The 14,517-nt window shown below is 38.7% G+C and overlaps 1 protein-coding gene across 2 annotated transcripts in view; it reads left to right on the forward strand.

Moving 5' to 3' along the window:
- The window catches only part of RALGAPB (Ral GTPase activating protein, beta subunit (non-catalytic)), an 89,189-nt gene that overhangs the window by 65,018 nt on the left and 9,654 nt on the right, over positions 1 to 14,517 (forward strand). For both annotated transcript variants that reach the window (XM_006881523.1, XM_006881522.1), the window contains exons 24-27: positions 866 to 988; positions 2,135 to 2,271; positions 10,588 to 10,696; positions 12,198 to 12,276. In XM_006881523.1, the coding sequence (XP_006881585.1) occupies positions 866 to 988; positions 2,135 to 2,271; positions 10,588 to 10,696; positions 12,198 to 12,276 (448 nt within the window). The remainder of the gene's footprint in view (positions 1 to 865; positions 989 to 2,134; positions 2,272 to 10,587; positions 10,697 to 12,197; positions 12,277 to 14,517) is intronic.

Consider the following 14,517-nt stretch of genomic DNA (forward strand, 5'->3'; position numbering starts at 1 on the left):
AGCATAGTTTATCCAACAAATACAGTTTTTTTAAACAAGTATGTTTTATCGGCTCTGGCCATTGATTCCCAGTTAAAAGTTAATATTGTTGTAATACGACGTAAAAGGCATTTGTGGTAAATAATGACCACCTCTGAGAGATTCTTGCCCTTCTCTGTGAATCTTCCTAAGGAACTTTAATCATGATAACAGGTACCATGGCAATTAGAATGTAAACTTGGGGCCTGTGACCATAATTACTTACGATTTTTTGTTCCTTGAGCTCCTGAGGTCACTAAAATTAATATTCTCTCTGAGAAAGGTAGCATGTAAGTCTAATGGTTTAAATGATAAGAGTTGTTGGTTTTTTCTCAGGATTACCTATTAAATATTGTTGTCACTGGTGACCTGTAGTTTCTTTACATTTTAACCAAGGCAGAATCAAATCATTGGGGGTGTACTATAATTTTTATTTTTACATCCCGTTTAACATGAACTTGAATACCTGAAGGCCGGTCTGCCAAGATCCCATAGCTTAAAGATAGAAACACTCGTATAAAAAATGGGCATATTTTTCATTCTGATGAATAGAATTGGTTGTTTATGAGTGCAAATAACAGAAACTGGCATTTAGCTTTTGAAGGACATTAACTGCGTTATGTAACTGAAAATTCCAGAATATGAAATTAAGACTTTATGATTTCAAATTAAGACTTTATTATTTCAGTATCCTAAATTTTTCACCTTCACACACTCTTATTAGTATTAATCTAAAACATAACCTTCTACTATTGCTGTTTATTAACCATTTAAAATTCCATGAAATAAAAAGTTTGACATGATATGGGATTTTTGCACTTTTTGAAGCAGTGTTTCTCATTCCTAGATGAAGTGATTGCCTCTGAAGATATTGGGGCCAGCATTTTCAATGGACAGAAGAAGGTGCTGTATTATGCTGATGCCCTTACGGAAATAGCTTTTGTGGTTCCTTCTCATGTGGAGTCCTTAAGTAAGAGCATTCTTGTGTGGTGTTATATTAGGACGTCATTTAGCTGTCACTGATTTGTGCAGTATTATTGCATTGGGAGAAATTTCAAAGGCGTTGTTAGTGTCTGATAGATTATGGAAAGATTAACTTGTGAGAAGTAGTTAAAGACAAGCAGGCTGAATCAGTAATGATTTTTAACTATTGAAACAGTCCCTCTTATATCTCTTTGGTATTTCATGAACCTAAATATCTTAATACATAGAAGCCATATTTTTCCAACCAGTTGATTTTTTTAAAATTATGAATGTATTCTTCTTTCCACATGAGAGCCTTTATACAGAATCACATAGAATCCTATGACTAAAGGATTTTATAATAATAGGTGACTGATCCCTAACACTGAGTGGAAGAAACCGTATCAAGCCTAAAAAAGGCACTCAAGACTTTTAGGATGAAAACTGATAATTATTTTTTTAAATTTTATTTCAATAATTTTTTTCAATAATTTTAATGAACATTTACGGAGATTTTGGATTTCCATTCATTCATTGCTGCACTTCTCTCCCCCCCAATAATTATTTTTTTATCTAAACTGAAGGTCTTATTTTGCTGAGAACCTTTACTTTTCTTAAAAAAGTATGCCATTACGCCACTTGTACCCCATTCCAACTCAGCTTCCTCCTAATTTTTTTCTTTTGTAGTTGTGTGTTGTTGTTTCCAACCAGATCGTGCCTTCCTCATGAGGATTAGGTCCTCTGTAGCTTTTGGATGCCCTGGTGCCTGCTTGCTAAAGTGCTACATGATTCAATTTCTAATCAAAACCTTTTGAAGAATAACAGAAATCAGACTAGGAAATACTTAGCTTATTTTAGATCTAAGAAGTCAAGTATTTTCTAATCTGATTTCAGTTATTCTTTAAAACTGGAGCTAGGAAATCAAGCCACAGACCAAAGTCAACCTGTTTTTTTAAAAGGAATGTTACCTGTATGATAAAATCTAAGTCTTTCTGGCCTGATTCTTCACAGAAAAGGTTGATCAGCTCTTGTTCTGGAGGCAGGACTCTATATAAGTGACTTAGCTTAGAGTAGAATTCACATAATTTAAACACCTTTACTCTAGAGTAGTAGTAATAGGTATTATAATATTTTTTCCATTTTTTACTTCTAGCTGATTCATTAGAAAGTAACATCTCGGACCAAGATAGTGATTCAAATATGGATCTTATGCCAGGAATTCTAAAACAGCCATCTCTGACACTTGAGCTTTTCCCCAATCATACAGACAATCTTAATTCTTCACAGAGGGTAAGTCATTTTGTTGTTAGATCTCCAGAAATTTGTAATGAAATTGAATAATTACAGAATCATGTGAGAAAAGCTGCTCAGCTTTAACCTGCAGAGTAATTACAGGCAAGTACTGATTCATTTTGGAGCTCTGGTGACCTAATGGATAAGGAATTGTGCTAGCAACCTAGAGACAAGTAGTTCAAATCCACTAGCTCCTTCACAAAAGAACGATGAGCAATCTCCTATTTAATTTACAGCCTCTGAAAACTCAAGTCAGCTGTGACTCATTCTTTAAAAAATCAGTTTATTTATATGTTTCTGAATAAGTAATGCAATTTTATCACAATAGGATTCTTTTTAATTTTTTAGCACTCTGATGCAAAGATAAACATTCTTCTAAGCATGTGAACACTTAAATTTTTAATGAAATTCTAATATATACAGTGTTTTCTTATCTTTTCCTACTTACTGTATTTTTAATTATTTTTCTTTTGTATTAATTTCCATACAAAATTCATATACATTGTGTTTATACATTTTGTTTCACACATTCCTTCCTTCATACTGTTTCATACAATCATTCTCACTCATTGTGTTAATGTTTTCAATAAAATTTTCCATATTTTCTTTTTTTCTTGCCTACAGTAAATAGCTTCACAGTAAGACCGCCTTTACCGTTGTCCTTGGCTTAGCCATTTCTGGTACGCTTGGTGCCCTCATGTGTTCCTCCTGAAGCCAGGGTTTCTGGTAGACCTTTGAAGTGTGCACAGAAGGTGCACTGTTGGCTGTGCATTCCACATCACTGTCATGCAGTGTTCTTTAGAAGTCTGGCCTTACCCAGATGGTAGTGTTTTAGAGCGGCCCTGGACATGGATGAATATACCAAGGGAGGCAGACAACAGCTTCTAGGAAGAGAGCTTTTTGCTTTCATACTTTGATTATCAGGAGATGTTGTTTCTTTCTTATTTCTGTTTTTCCCTTCATGTTACCTTTAGTCCTTTTTGGAAAATGACTGAGAAGGAGATTGGAGAAGTATAGGCTCTGACTTCTGGGTAAAACTGTGGGCTTAACAAATAGCCATCCAAACCCAAAACAAAGATAACAGATAGGGGTGATTATTCTGGAACCCTGAATGAATTTGGGAAGAAAAGATTTCAACCACCAACTGAAGGAAGAACCTGAAAGAAAACATCAAATGAGGAGGAAGAACACAGAACCATGTGCAGAGTGTGACCAATTTGAACAGCTGGCTGGTCAGCAAGAGAAACCAAGGCTGCAGAACTATCCACACCAGGATATCACTGATGATAGGAAAGACAGCAGCAGTATCCATCCATGCATACACCTCTTGCAGCATCACCTATCAGGCCATAGACTGAAAAACTGGCTCCTTCTCCACTTGGTCAGTTAAAAACTATAACCAACCCCAGCCCAGGCTGCCCTCTGCTTTTCTACAAAACCAGTGAACAGAGAAGTCACCCCCATCCCCATCCCCTATCACACCCACCAGAAGACAGGAGGTGAGGCATTAGGATTACCAGACTCACAGTTGACATAACACGCCCGCACAGTTAAATCAGATATGTCCAAACAAACTGATATGAAGAGACCACTACTGCAGCATTGCCAAGACAGAAAATCATTTCAGCCTTCTCAGAAAAAATCAGGACAAGAAAAAAAATAAAAAAGTAACCAAAATATGGAACCAGAAATTCTTTGATACCAAAAGTTTTGTTAAAACTTCCTCTTAAGGATTGCAAAAGAGTGATAGTATCTGCTATGGATTGTGAAAAACACAGAATATAAAAACAAATTCAGAAAAATTACTCAAGTCCAAGTAAATAAAATAAATGGAAAACTATAAGCACAAAAAATAGCAAATTAAAATTCACAGAATAATAAGACTAAGATTGTAGAAATAACAAACACATAGGAAAGGACAAATGAACAGAATTGAAGAAACAGAACATTATATTACTGAATTGGAGAACACATTCTTTAATACTAATCTGTTAGAGGAACCATCAGAGAAATGAAGCAAGCATAAAAATTATGTAGGACAAAAAAAAAAAAATTATGTAGGACAAGGGAGCTCTGGCGGCCTAGTGGCAAGAAGCTGCACTGCAATCCCAGAGGTGGTGGTGGTGGTGTTATGTGCCGTCGAGTCGCCTGCGACTCATAGCGACCCTATGTACAACAGCCCTAAACTCCGCTCTGTCCTGTGCCAATCGCACTGTCTCTGACATTCCCATCCCAATTATCCCAGTCACTGAATCAATCCACCTCATAGAGGGCCTTCCTCTCCTGCGCTGTCCCTCCACCCTCCCAAGCTTGATGTCCCTCTCCAAGGACCGGTCTCTCCTCACAACATGTCCAAAGTATGTTAGACGGAGCCTCAGAATCCTTGCCTCCAAGGAGCCACCCGGTTTAACCCTTTCTAGGACAAATCTATTTGTTTTCCTAGCAGTCCATGGTATTCTCAGTACTCTTCTCCAGCACCACAGCTCAAAGGCATCAATTCTCCTTCTATCCTCCTTGGTCATTATCCAACTCTCTGATGCATAACAGGTGATTGCAAAGACCATGGCCTGTATGAGATGCACCTTAGTCTCCAAAGAGATACCATTGCTCTTCAGCACTTTGGAGAGGTCCCTAACTGCAGACTTTCCCATGGCAGTGCACCTTTTAATTTCCTGGCTGCTGGTGCCAAGACTGTTGTACATAGGGTTTTCAGTGGCCTGCTATTTCAGAAGTGGATGGCCAATCCTTCTTCCTAGTCTGTCTCAATGTGAATGTTCAGATTTAGAGAAGTATCAGACAGACCAGCAAGTTAAAGGTATATCCCTTATTGCGGAGTTAACTTTAGTGTCAGTGTTGTCCCTGCCTTTCTCACATGCGTCTTTACCCACTTATTTCCTGCTTCACCATCCAGCAGGATACCCATCCACTTCTACCCCCTCCCTTCACATCTATCTCCCTTTCACCAGCCCTCCATCTAATAACTTATATATGAAGCTTCCATGGCTTCTGTGATTTCAAACACATCAGCTGATGGTAGTTCCTTATGTTGGGATCAGTGTCTCTGAAGTTTAGTTGTAATGTTTCCCGATCAAAGGTGATGCATCCTGTAGAACTGGTGTGTAGATAGGCTTTTCTTGGCCCGAGGGCTGCAGGCCCTTGGGCTGGAATGGATGTCGCGGGGTTTGGCGTCTTCGATTACCTGGGAAGATGGGATGGGTCTGCGGGGTCTGAGGCTGTCCTCTGAGGTGCCCAACTTCAGCTAGTCAGATGCCTAACCCCTCCTCTGAGCTTCCTGCCGGACATCCCAGAGGTACGCAATTCAAATCCACCAGATGCTCTGCTGGAAAAGGAGGGGCAATCTCCTCCTGTACCAGTTAGATGTGATTTGACGGTACAAACACACAAATAATAAAATAAATTAAAAAAAAAAAATTATGTAGGACAATATCCAGAGAAGTAAGCGGCGTGTGATTGGAATTCTAGTGTAGGAAGAAACCAAAGAAAGCACAAAGGAAATTGTTGAATATTTGTTGGTACAAAATTTCCCAAATATTACAGAATGCACATTTAAGAAGTTGAGTGAACCCAAAGCTGTATAAATCTCAACTGAAAATATTGAGATCTATCATAATTCAATTTTTAAAAAAAATGCCAGCCAGGAGTTACATACCCAGTAATATTGTTCCTCAGATATGGTGGTGAAATTGGGACATTTCTAGATAGACAGAAGCTTAGAGAGTTTATGAAAACTAGACCAGTACTACAAGAACTCTTAAAGGGAATTCTTTGAACTAAGAGCCAACAGATAGCAAACTGGCATTAGCTTGATAACATCACTCAGAAACTGACCCAGACAAAGAAATAAAGTATAATGAACATTCTACACTGAAAATAGAAAACCAGAGGTATCTATCCTTAATGACGATATATACAATGTCCAAAGAGGAAATAGGGATGTAGTTCCAGAACACCCAAATGGAGAGGCAGTTAAGGAAATTTCAAAAAAATTGAATGCTGAGTTTGCCTCCGCCTCCACAATGAAAAAAGTGAGTTGTTATAAATGAAAAGTGAGCAACCCAAACCAGCTTGCTTTCTCAAGGGTAGAGGAAAAAAAGATGAGATAACTTGTAGCCAATGTTGTTGTTATGTGCCGTCGAGTTGCTTACGACTCATAGGGACCCTATGTACAACAGCCCTAAACTCTGTCCTGTGCCAGTCGCACTGTCTCTGACACTCCCATCCCAATTATGATGAGTAAATAATACCTTGTTTTTATTTGCACTTCTTTAATGATGAGTGAACTTGAATATGTCTTTCAGTGTTTAAATCTTTTCCTACTGACTATTCATATATGCTTGATTCTTTTATTAGTGTGTAAATCTTATGTGAAAACACCATTTTGTCTCTTACAAATACTTCAAATATTATATACGTAGTTTAAGATAATATGGCAAAATATCAACAACTTCAGATTCTCAATAGTAGGAATATAGCATTTTACAGCCTTTTCAAATTCTTTGCATTTGGAATTTTTCACAATAAATGATATAAAAAGAATAGAAGATCATTGATTTGGAGCAGATAAGGGGGGGAACCAAAAGACATGTAAGCCTGACGGACGTTGTTCTTCCACTAGACAAGAATTTTATTTTCTTTTTTCCATAGTGAAAATTGGTTTTAACATAAATATATCCTTGAAAGACGCTATCGGAGAGATTTTTTAAATTTTTTTTTTTTTTTATTATTTGGGGGGTGGGGTGGGTGTACCATCAAATCGGATCCAACTGGTACAGGAGGAGATTGCTCCTCTCTCCAGTGAGCAGTTGGTGGACTTGAACCTTGTGCCTTTGAGATTGCAACCCAGATTCTTGCCACTAGGCTACCAGAGCTATAGGAGAGATTTTTATCTTTAAAAATTGATTTAAGGGAGCTCTGGTGACCTAGTGCCAAGAAGCTGCACTGCAATCCCAAAGGCTCACGATTCGAATCCACCAGATGCTCTGCTGGAGAAGGAGGGAGGGGCAGGCGCCTGTACCAGTTGGATCCGATTTGATGGTACACAACAAGGGAATAAAAAAATAAATGAAAGATTAATTTTTTAAAAAAGATTTAAAAAAATCAAGTTGTATAACTTTCTGAATTATACTGAGTTTTAAATCAATTGTTATATTTAAAAAGATTTCATAGTTTTAAGATGAACAAGTCAGTGTTAGGTGATAATGCAAGATTTTAGTTCAGCCTCTACTTTTTATGTGGTCTCATATTTTTGGTTTCAGAGAATCAATACATATTTTTTAGAATCAATATTTTTAAATTCATTTTTTTATTATTATTAATGTCAATGAAAATTTACAGAGACTTCGGATTTCCATTCATTCATTGTTGCACTTTTCTCCCCTCCCAACCCTCCCCCTCAGTACACTACCCTCTTGGAAAAGTAAAGGAAAAATTATTTCATTGTTATACAATCCCTCCCCCCAGGTCCACTCCACTATGCAGCCTTCACTCTGATTTTTAATTAATTTTAATGAAAGTTTACAGAGATTTAGAGTTTCCATTCATTCGTTGTTGCACTTTTCTCCCTTTCCACCCCTCCCTCCCAATTCGCTCTTCTCTTTGAAAAGTAAAAGAAAAATTCTTTCATTGTGTGACAATTCCTCCCCCCAGGTCCACTCCACTATGTAGCCTTCATTGTGGACTCCTGTCTTGACTTGACAATAATACCTAATCATATGCCCCTTTTAAATAGTTCTCTCTCTCATCTGTTTCAATGCAGTATACATAATTTATCCCCTCTTTCTCAGTCTTCCCCCAACCCAGATGTCAGTCCCGTTTTATAACAGTGGCAGTACACAGTATTTGTCTTTTTGTGACCGAGATACTTCACTCAGCATAATGTTCTCCAGGGTCACCCATTTTGTATAATATTGCACAAGTTCCTTGTTTTTCAGTGCAGTGTAGTAGTCCATTGTGTGAATATACCAGAGCTTCTCTACCCATTCTTTTGTTCATGGGCACTTGGGTTGTTTCCAACTCTTTGCTGTTGTGAACAAAACCACAATAAACATAGGTGTGCATTAGAATCAGTATTTTTAAGATGTCATTTCTTGAGGTAATATATACTGTTAATACAACCTCAATCTTGAAAAATTGGGCAAAAAATTTGAATAGGCACTTCAGAAAAGGCTATATACTGTTGGCAGATAAATACAAAAGATCGTCATCTTCATTAGTTATCAGAAAAATTCAAATTAAAAATTAATGATACCAGCTAATGGTAATTACGAATTTTTTTTTTTGTAATTACGAATTTATGGAGAATATTTTCATAATACCTATGACGGAGCAAATATGTAATGAATTGAAACTGCTCATATCTTTGCTATTGTTTAGATAAAAGAATTCATTAATTGAGAAGTAAGTCTTTTGGGATACTGTGAATATCTTAAAATCTGTCATACTATTAAGAAACTGGTCTTTAGCTGTGACTGGCCACTGCCACTAATCTATTAATCCAGTCACTTTTGTCATCAGTGAGGTGCGCCTTTGTTTCCAACTCTGGTGTGTTCCGTTGATCTGTGTGTCAATTGTTATGCCAGTCTGCATTGTCTCTATTGTTGTAACTTTAAAAAAGAACTCAAGAGTTAGGAAGATCAAGTCCACATTTTCTTTTCCAAATTTGTTCAGAAACATTTGCATTTTTCCCCCTGTATTCTAGCTCTATGAACTTTGATAGATGTTGATAGTTGTAGGGGCTTCAGGCATTTTCATAGGGTCGCTTTGAGTCGTATTCGACTCAAAGGCAATCAACAACAACATTCTAAATAAGCACCTTGCCAATATCTAAAAAGCCTGCTGGTGTGAATATTCGTGAACAAGTTTTTATGTGAAATAGATTTTAATTTCTCTGGGTTAATTAAGAGTCAAATGGCTAGGTTGTAAAATAGGTATATGTATGCATTTTTTTAAGACGGTATTTAGAAGTTTTCCTAACATCAGCGTTTGAGAATCCAGGTACCCCATATCCTTGTCAATAACTGGTTTTGTTAGTCTTTTTCATTTCAGCTATTTTAATAAGAAGGGAAAGTATCTTGGTCACAGTTATTTTTTGTTAAATCTAGAGACTGAAGCTGGAGGCCTTGCCTCAGATCACCTGGTAAAGAGATATTAATTTCTGTGCTAATAAAGCAGTTTCATTTTTTAAAAGCCGCCATAATTAAGAGTTTCTCTGCTTTATGTGCATGTGTTCTGATTATGGCTTTAGTACATGGTCATCTCTGCTGCATCCTGTAACTGTTGGGCTGGCTTGCTTAAAGGATGTCACGTAATCCTTACTGGCTTTGAAAAAAAACCTAACCAACAACAAACCACAAAACATTAAAGCTGAGTAGGTGGGAAGCAAACTGCCGTGATTGGGAAGGTGCGGGCAACTCTTTTTCTTGTACCTTACAAGGAGTTTGACACCTTGTGATTGGGAGCATTTTAGGCATTCAGAATTTTTTAAATTAGGAGCATTTTAAAAATTTAGGATTTCCAGGCAAGTAGTGATAAGGAAAGCATACTACTTTCTGGCCATAGAAGTAGAGAATGGAATTGTTATGTGGTCGTCAAGTGCTGTTGAGTCAGAACCAACTCAAAGCAGACCCTCCAGCGGGGTTTTCAGAGGCGTAAATCACACAGAAGGAGATTGCCCAGGTTTCTCCCAAGGGACAGTTGGTGGATCTGAACCTTGTTCCTTAGGATTAGTGCAGCCCTTTACCACAAGCCACTGGAGCTCCCTGGAATTCTTGTAAGCCTTCATTTTAAGGCATAAATGCATGTAAACCGCTATTTTCTTGTAATTGTTCCATAGTCTTTATTTTTTCCCTTTGACAATTTCAGACCTTCATTTCCTTGGTTTAGGTTAGATTAATAAAGAAACTGGGTCACCAAAGAAGAGCTTCTTTGTAAATGTATTTCACATGATTTTCCTAAATGATTTCCCACCAGATGATCTGTCCCTTTGTTTCTCGCACCCACTCCTGGGTCAGCGAAAGAGAGAAGGACCCTTGGCCAGATGGGTTGACACAGCGACTGCAGCAATAGGCTTAAGTGTGTTGCAGAGGGTGAGGACGGTTCAGGGCAGGGCAGGGCAGGGTGCAGATCTTTTGTTCACAGGGTTCCTGTGAATTGCACTCGACTTGACAGCACCTGGCAAAACCACTACACACACACCCTCACACCCACCCACCCATCCTGATCTGTGCCCGACTGGGTAGTTGAAATCTGCTTTTAATCTCCATTCCTCTTTTCTGCTTCCCCTGCCTCATACAGCTCAGTCCCAGTTCCAGAATGAAGAAGCTGCCTCAGGGGCGCCCTGTGCCTCCCCTTGGACCTGAGACCAGAGTTTCCGTAGTCTGGGTGGAGCGCTACGATGATATAGGTACTGTATATATAAGGACACTGGCTACAAATAAAGTAACCATAGCTTAAAGAGAAATGCGTGGTGTGGTGGCCAAGGCCCGAGACTGCACCTGAGCAGACCTGGCTTTGTGTCCCAGCTCTGCCACTCACCTTATTTCCTTAAACCTGTGACCATTGTGTGCTCTCAGGTGGTGACACACTAGAGCAGAGTCCACCTGTTGCTTGACGTCTTCCAGGCTGTGATCTTTACAGCAGCAGGTCACCAGGTCTCTCCCGCCGCGGAGCCATCAGCAGGTTTAGAGACTGCTGACATTTTGTTTAGTAGCTGAGTGGTTAAATTCTGTACTACCAGGGCTCCAAGCCTTAAAATACTCATGGAGGAATAGCCAGGACACTTACACAGGGTTGTGAACATTGAGAGGCTGGTGTGTGTAAAGCCTTTAGCTGTTCGTATGTGACACCAGGTGCCAGTTAATTATTGATTGTCAGTTGGTCCTACTACATGGTTCCAGTCACCCCAGGACCTCTGGGAAGGGAAGGGGGACACATCACTCACCCACCCTCCATGGCGCATCTTTTGATTAATCAAGTGCACTTGAATATCTACAGTTAAAAGTTAATTTGTCCTTAAGAGCTCTGATACGATCTCATGAACACAGACAACATGAGAACTTTAAAAAGCACATAACTTGGCCTAGGATCTAAAAAGCTCAGAATTTGTGGGAAGGTGCTATGATTGCTTTCCAGTCAAGCTCTCAGAAGCCACCGATTGTGCTCTCTCAAAAGCCTCTCCCTGGGAGGAGGGAGGGAGTAAAGGACATGGGAGAGATCGATCAGGGACCTGAAAACACAGGGTAGTGGTGGGCATAGTCCAGTGGTGGTTAATTTTATCAAGTATAATGCGTGGGAATGATTGTATGAAACCCAATGTGAATGAAGAATAATATGAAACACAATGTATATGCACTTTGTAAGCAAACCAATATAAAGTAAAAATTTGAAAAAACAAAACAAAAAGCCTAAATTGTTCTTGAGGTATAATTTCTCGGTGGGTGTATAGAGTAGTAGTTCTTACGGGCGTCAAGCCAGTTCTGACTTAGAGTGAACAGAAGAAAATGCTCTCAAGTCCTCTGCCCCCAGAATCATTGCTCTGTTGGAGGCCATTGTTAAAGCCACTGTGTTAATCTCTCTTGAGGGCCTTTCTCTTTTCCCCCCACACATGATGTCCCACTCGAGAGAAAAGACCCTCCTCAAGACATGTCCAAAGTATGGACTGAGGAGACAAGAAATGAAGTCTTGTCATCCTCAGTTCAAAAGAGCATTCTGGCAATACTCTTCCAAGACAGATTTGTTTGTTGTTCTGGCAATCCATGGTATATTAAAAATTCCTCACCAGCGCCATAATTCAAATGCAAATGCATCGTGTATATTGCTCGTTTGTGTTATTGGGGAATTTTGTTTCCTGTTTATTCAGGATAACTGAGGGAGACAGTAATTGTAATGCTCTTCTTTTCTTGCAGAAAACTTTCCCCTATCAGACCTTATGACAGAAATCAGTACTGGTGTGGAAACTACTGCAAATAGCAGCACATCTCTGAGGTACTTGTGTGTATTTATCTATCACATGTTACAGGGTTTATAAATATAGGTATGTCTGTTTGTTTACATAATATGGGTTCAGTTGAATAAGGAAATAATTACAATTTTTAAAAAGAATAAATTGAAAAATCAAGCCACAGATTGGAGAGACTATTTGCGAGTCATATAGTTTGATGATGAAATTTTACTTAGAACCATTACAAAAAAGGACAGAAAATTCAGATTAAATAAGGCAAGAAATTTTAATAGACATTTCTTCAAAGAAGTGAAAAAGAGTCAGTAAGCACATTAAAAGATATGGTAATGTTTGGAGAAATGCAAACAAAAACCACAATAAATTACCACTTTCCAGTCACTCAGTGGCTGAAATAGACAAAGTGTTGTGAAGAACATGGGAAAATTCATCTCTTCTGCTGGTAGCATGCAAAATAGTACAAGATAAGCAGTTTCTTAAACACAGATTTACTATATGACCTAGAACATGGAGAAATTAGAACTCTTATACATTGCTGGTTGTTGTTGTTGTTGTTGTTATGTGCCTTCGGGTCACTTGCGACTCATAGCGACCCTATGTACAACAGCCCTAAACCCTGCTCTATCCTGTGCTAATCGCACTGCCTCTGACACAGCCACCCCAATTACCCCAGTCACTGACTCAATCCACCTCATAGAGGGTCTTCCCCTTCTGTGCTGTCTCTCCACCCTCCCAAGCATGATGTCCCTCTCCAAGGACCTGTCCCTCCTTACAGCATGTCCAAAGTATGTTAGACAGAGCCTCAGAATCCTTGCCTCCAAGGAGCCACCCGGTTTAACCCTTTCCAGGATGAATCTGTTTGTTTTCTTGGCAGTCCATGGTACAGTCAATACTCTTCTCCAGTACCACAGTTCAAAGGTATCATTTCTCCTTTTATCCTCCTTGGTCATTGTCCAACTCTCTGATGCATAACAAGTGATTGAAAAGACCATGGCCTGTATCAGACGCACCTTAGTCTCCAGAGACACTCCGTTGCTCTTGAGTACTTTAGAGAGGTCCCTAACAGCAGACTTTCCGATGGCAATACTTTCTTTGATTTCCTGGCTGCTGGTGCCAAGAGTGTTGATCGTGGAGCCGAGCAAACTGAAGCTGTGAACAATCTCAATCTCTTCGCCATTCATCCTGATGCTGCCAGTTGGTCCACTGGTGAGAATCTTTGTCTTCTTAACATTGAGCCTCAGTCCATATTGAGGGCTGCAGTCCTTGACCCTCTGCAGCCAGTGCATGAGGTCCTCCTCAGTTTCAGCAGGCAGGGTTGTGTCATCTGTATAACACAGATTGTTAATGGATCTTCCACCAATCCTGACGCCACACTTCTCCTCATAGAGCCCAGCCTCTCTGATAATCTGCCCTGCATACAGGTTGCTGGTAGCTTGTAAAATAGTACAACATCAAAATAGCTAGGCAGCAAAAAAGAAAAATAGAGAAGTGGAGGCAGATAAGTACTTAACGGGGACCGTGATGCTAGGATAGCAATATTAGATCAGAATAAGTTGGTAAAAGCATTCGGGATAGGTAGTAGTTAAAATATCTTAATCATAAGACTTTTCAATGAAAAAATAATTCTAAATAAAATGTACTACCTTTTCTCTAGTGTTGAAATGTGTGGGTTTTGTTTGTTTATTTGGTTTTTTCTTTTCTTTTTTTTTTGAATTTTTGTGTACTGTCAAATTGGATCCAACTGGCATAGGAAGAGATTGCCCTTCTTTCTCCAGAAGTGTCTGTTTTATCTACTTAGGCACAAAAAGGACAGAATAACCTACTCATTCCTCATAAGACTAGGTGATTATATGAAAATCAGTTACGAGAAAACGGAGTGAGACTACAACATTACATAACTTCCAGATTTCATGATTATATAACTAATAAAACACTGGGCATTATGGTCCAGTCAAATTGGCATATAACAACCTTAGCATATTCTACCCTTAAACCTTGGCATTCGTTACAACCAGACATATATCACGAATGTACAAAATTGTCAGATAATAGATTCTTTTCCTGTTGTCTTAAATGTGAAATGTTGGATAGTGACAGAATCCGTAGGTGAGGAGTAGATGTAATAACACTGTGTTTGTTTAGGCTTTTTAGCTTTTAAATAAGCTTTTTACATGACTGCGTTTTGTTCAGCCAGATTTTTTTTTTTTTCCTATAATTATATTTTATTAATTTTCATAAACATTTACAGAGATTTTGGGCTTCCACTC

The sequence above is a fragment of the Elephantulus edwardii genome, unplaced genomic scaffold (assembly GCF_000299155.1).
Source record: "Elephantulus edwardii isolate Elephantulus edwardi_28Jun2011 unplaced genomic scaffold, EleEdw1.0 scaffold00015, whole genome shotgun sequence".
NCBI lineage: Eukaryota > Metazoa > Chordata > Mammalia > Macroscelidea > Macroscelididae > Elephantulus > Elephantulus edwardii.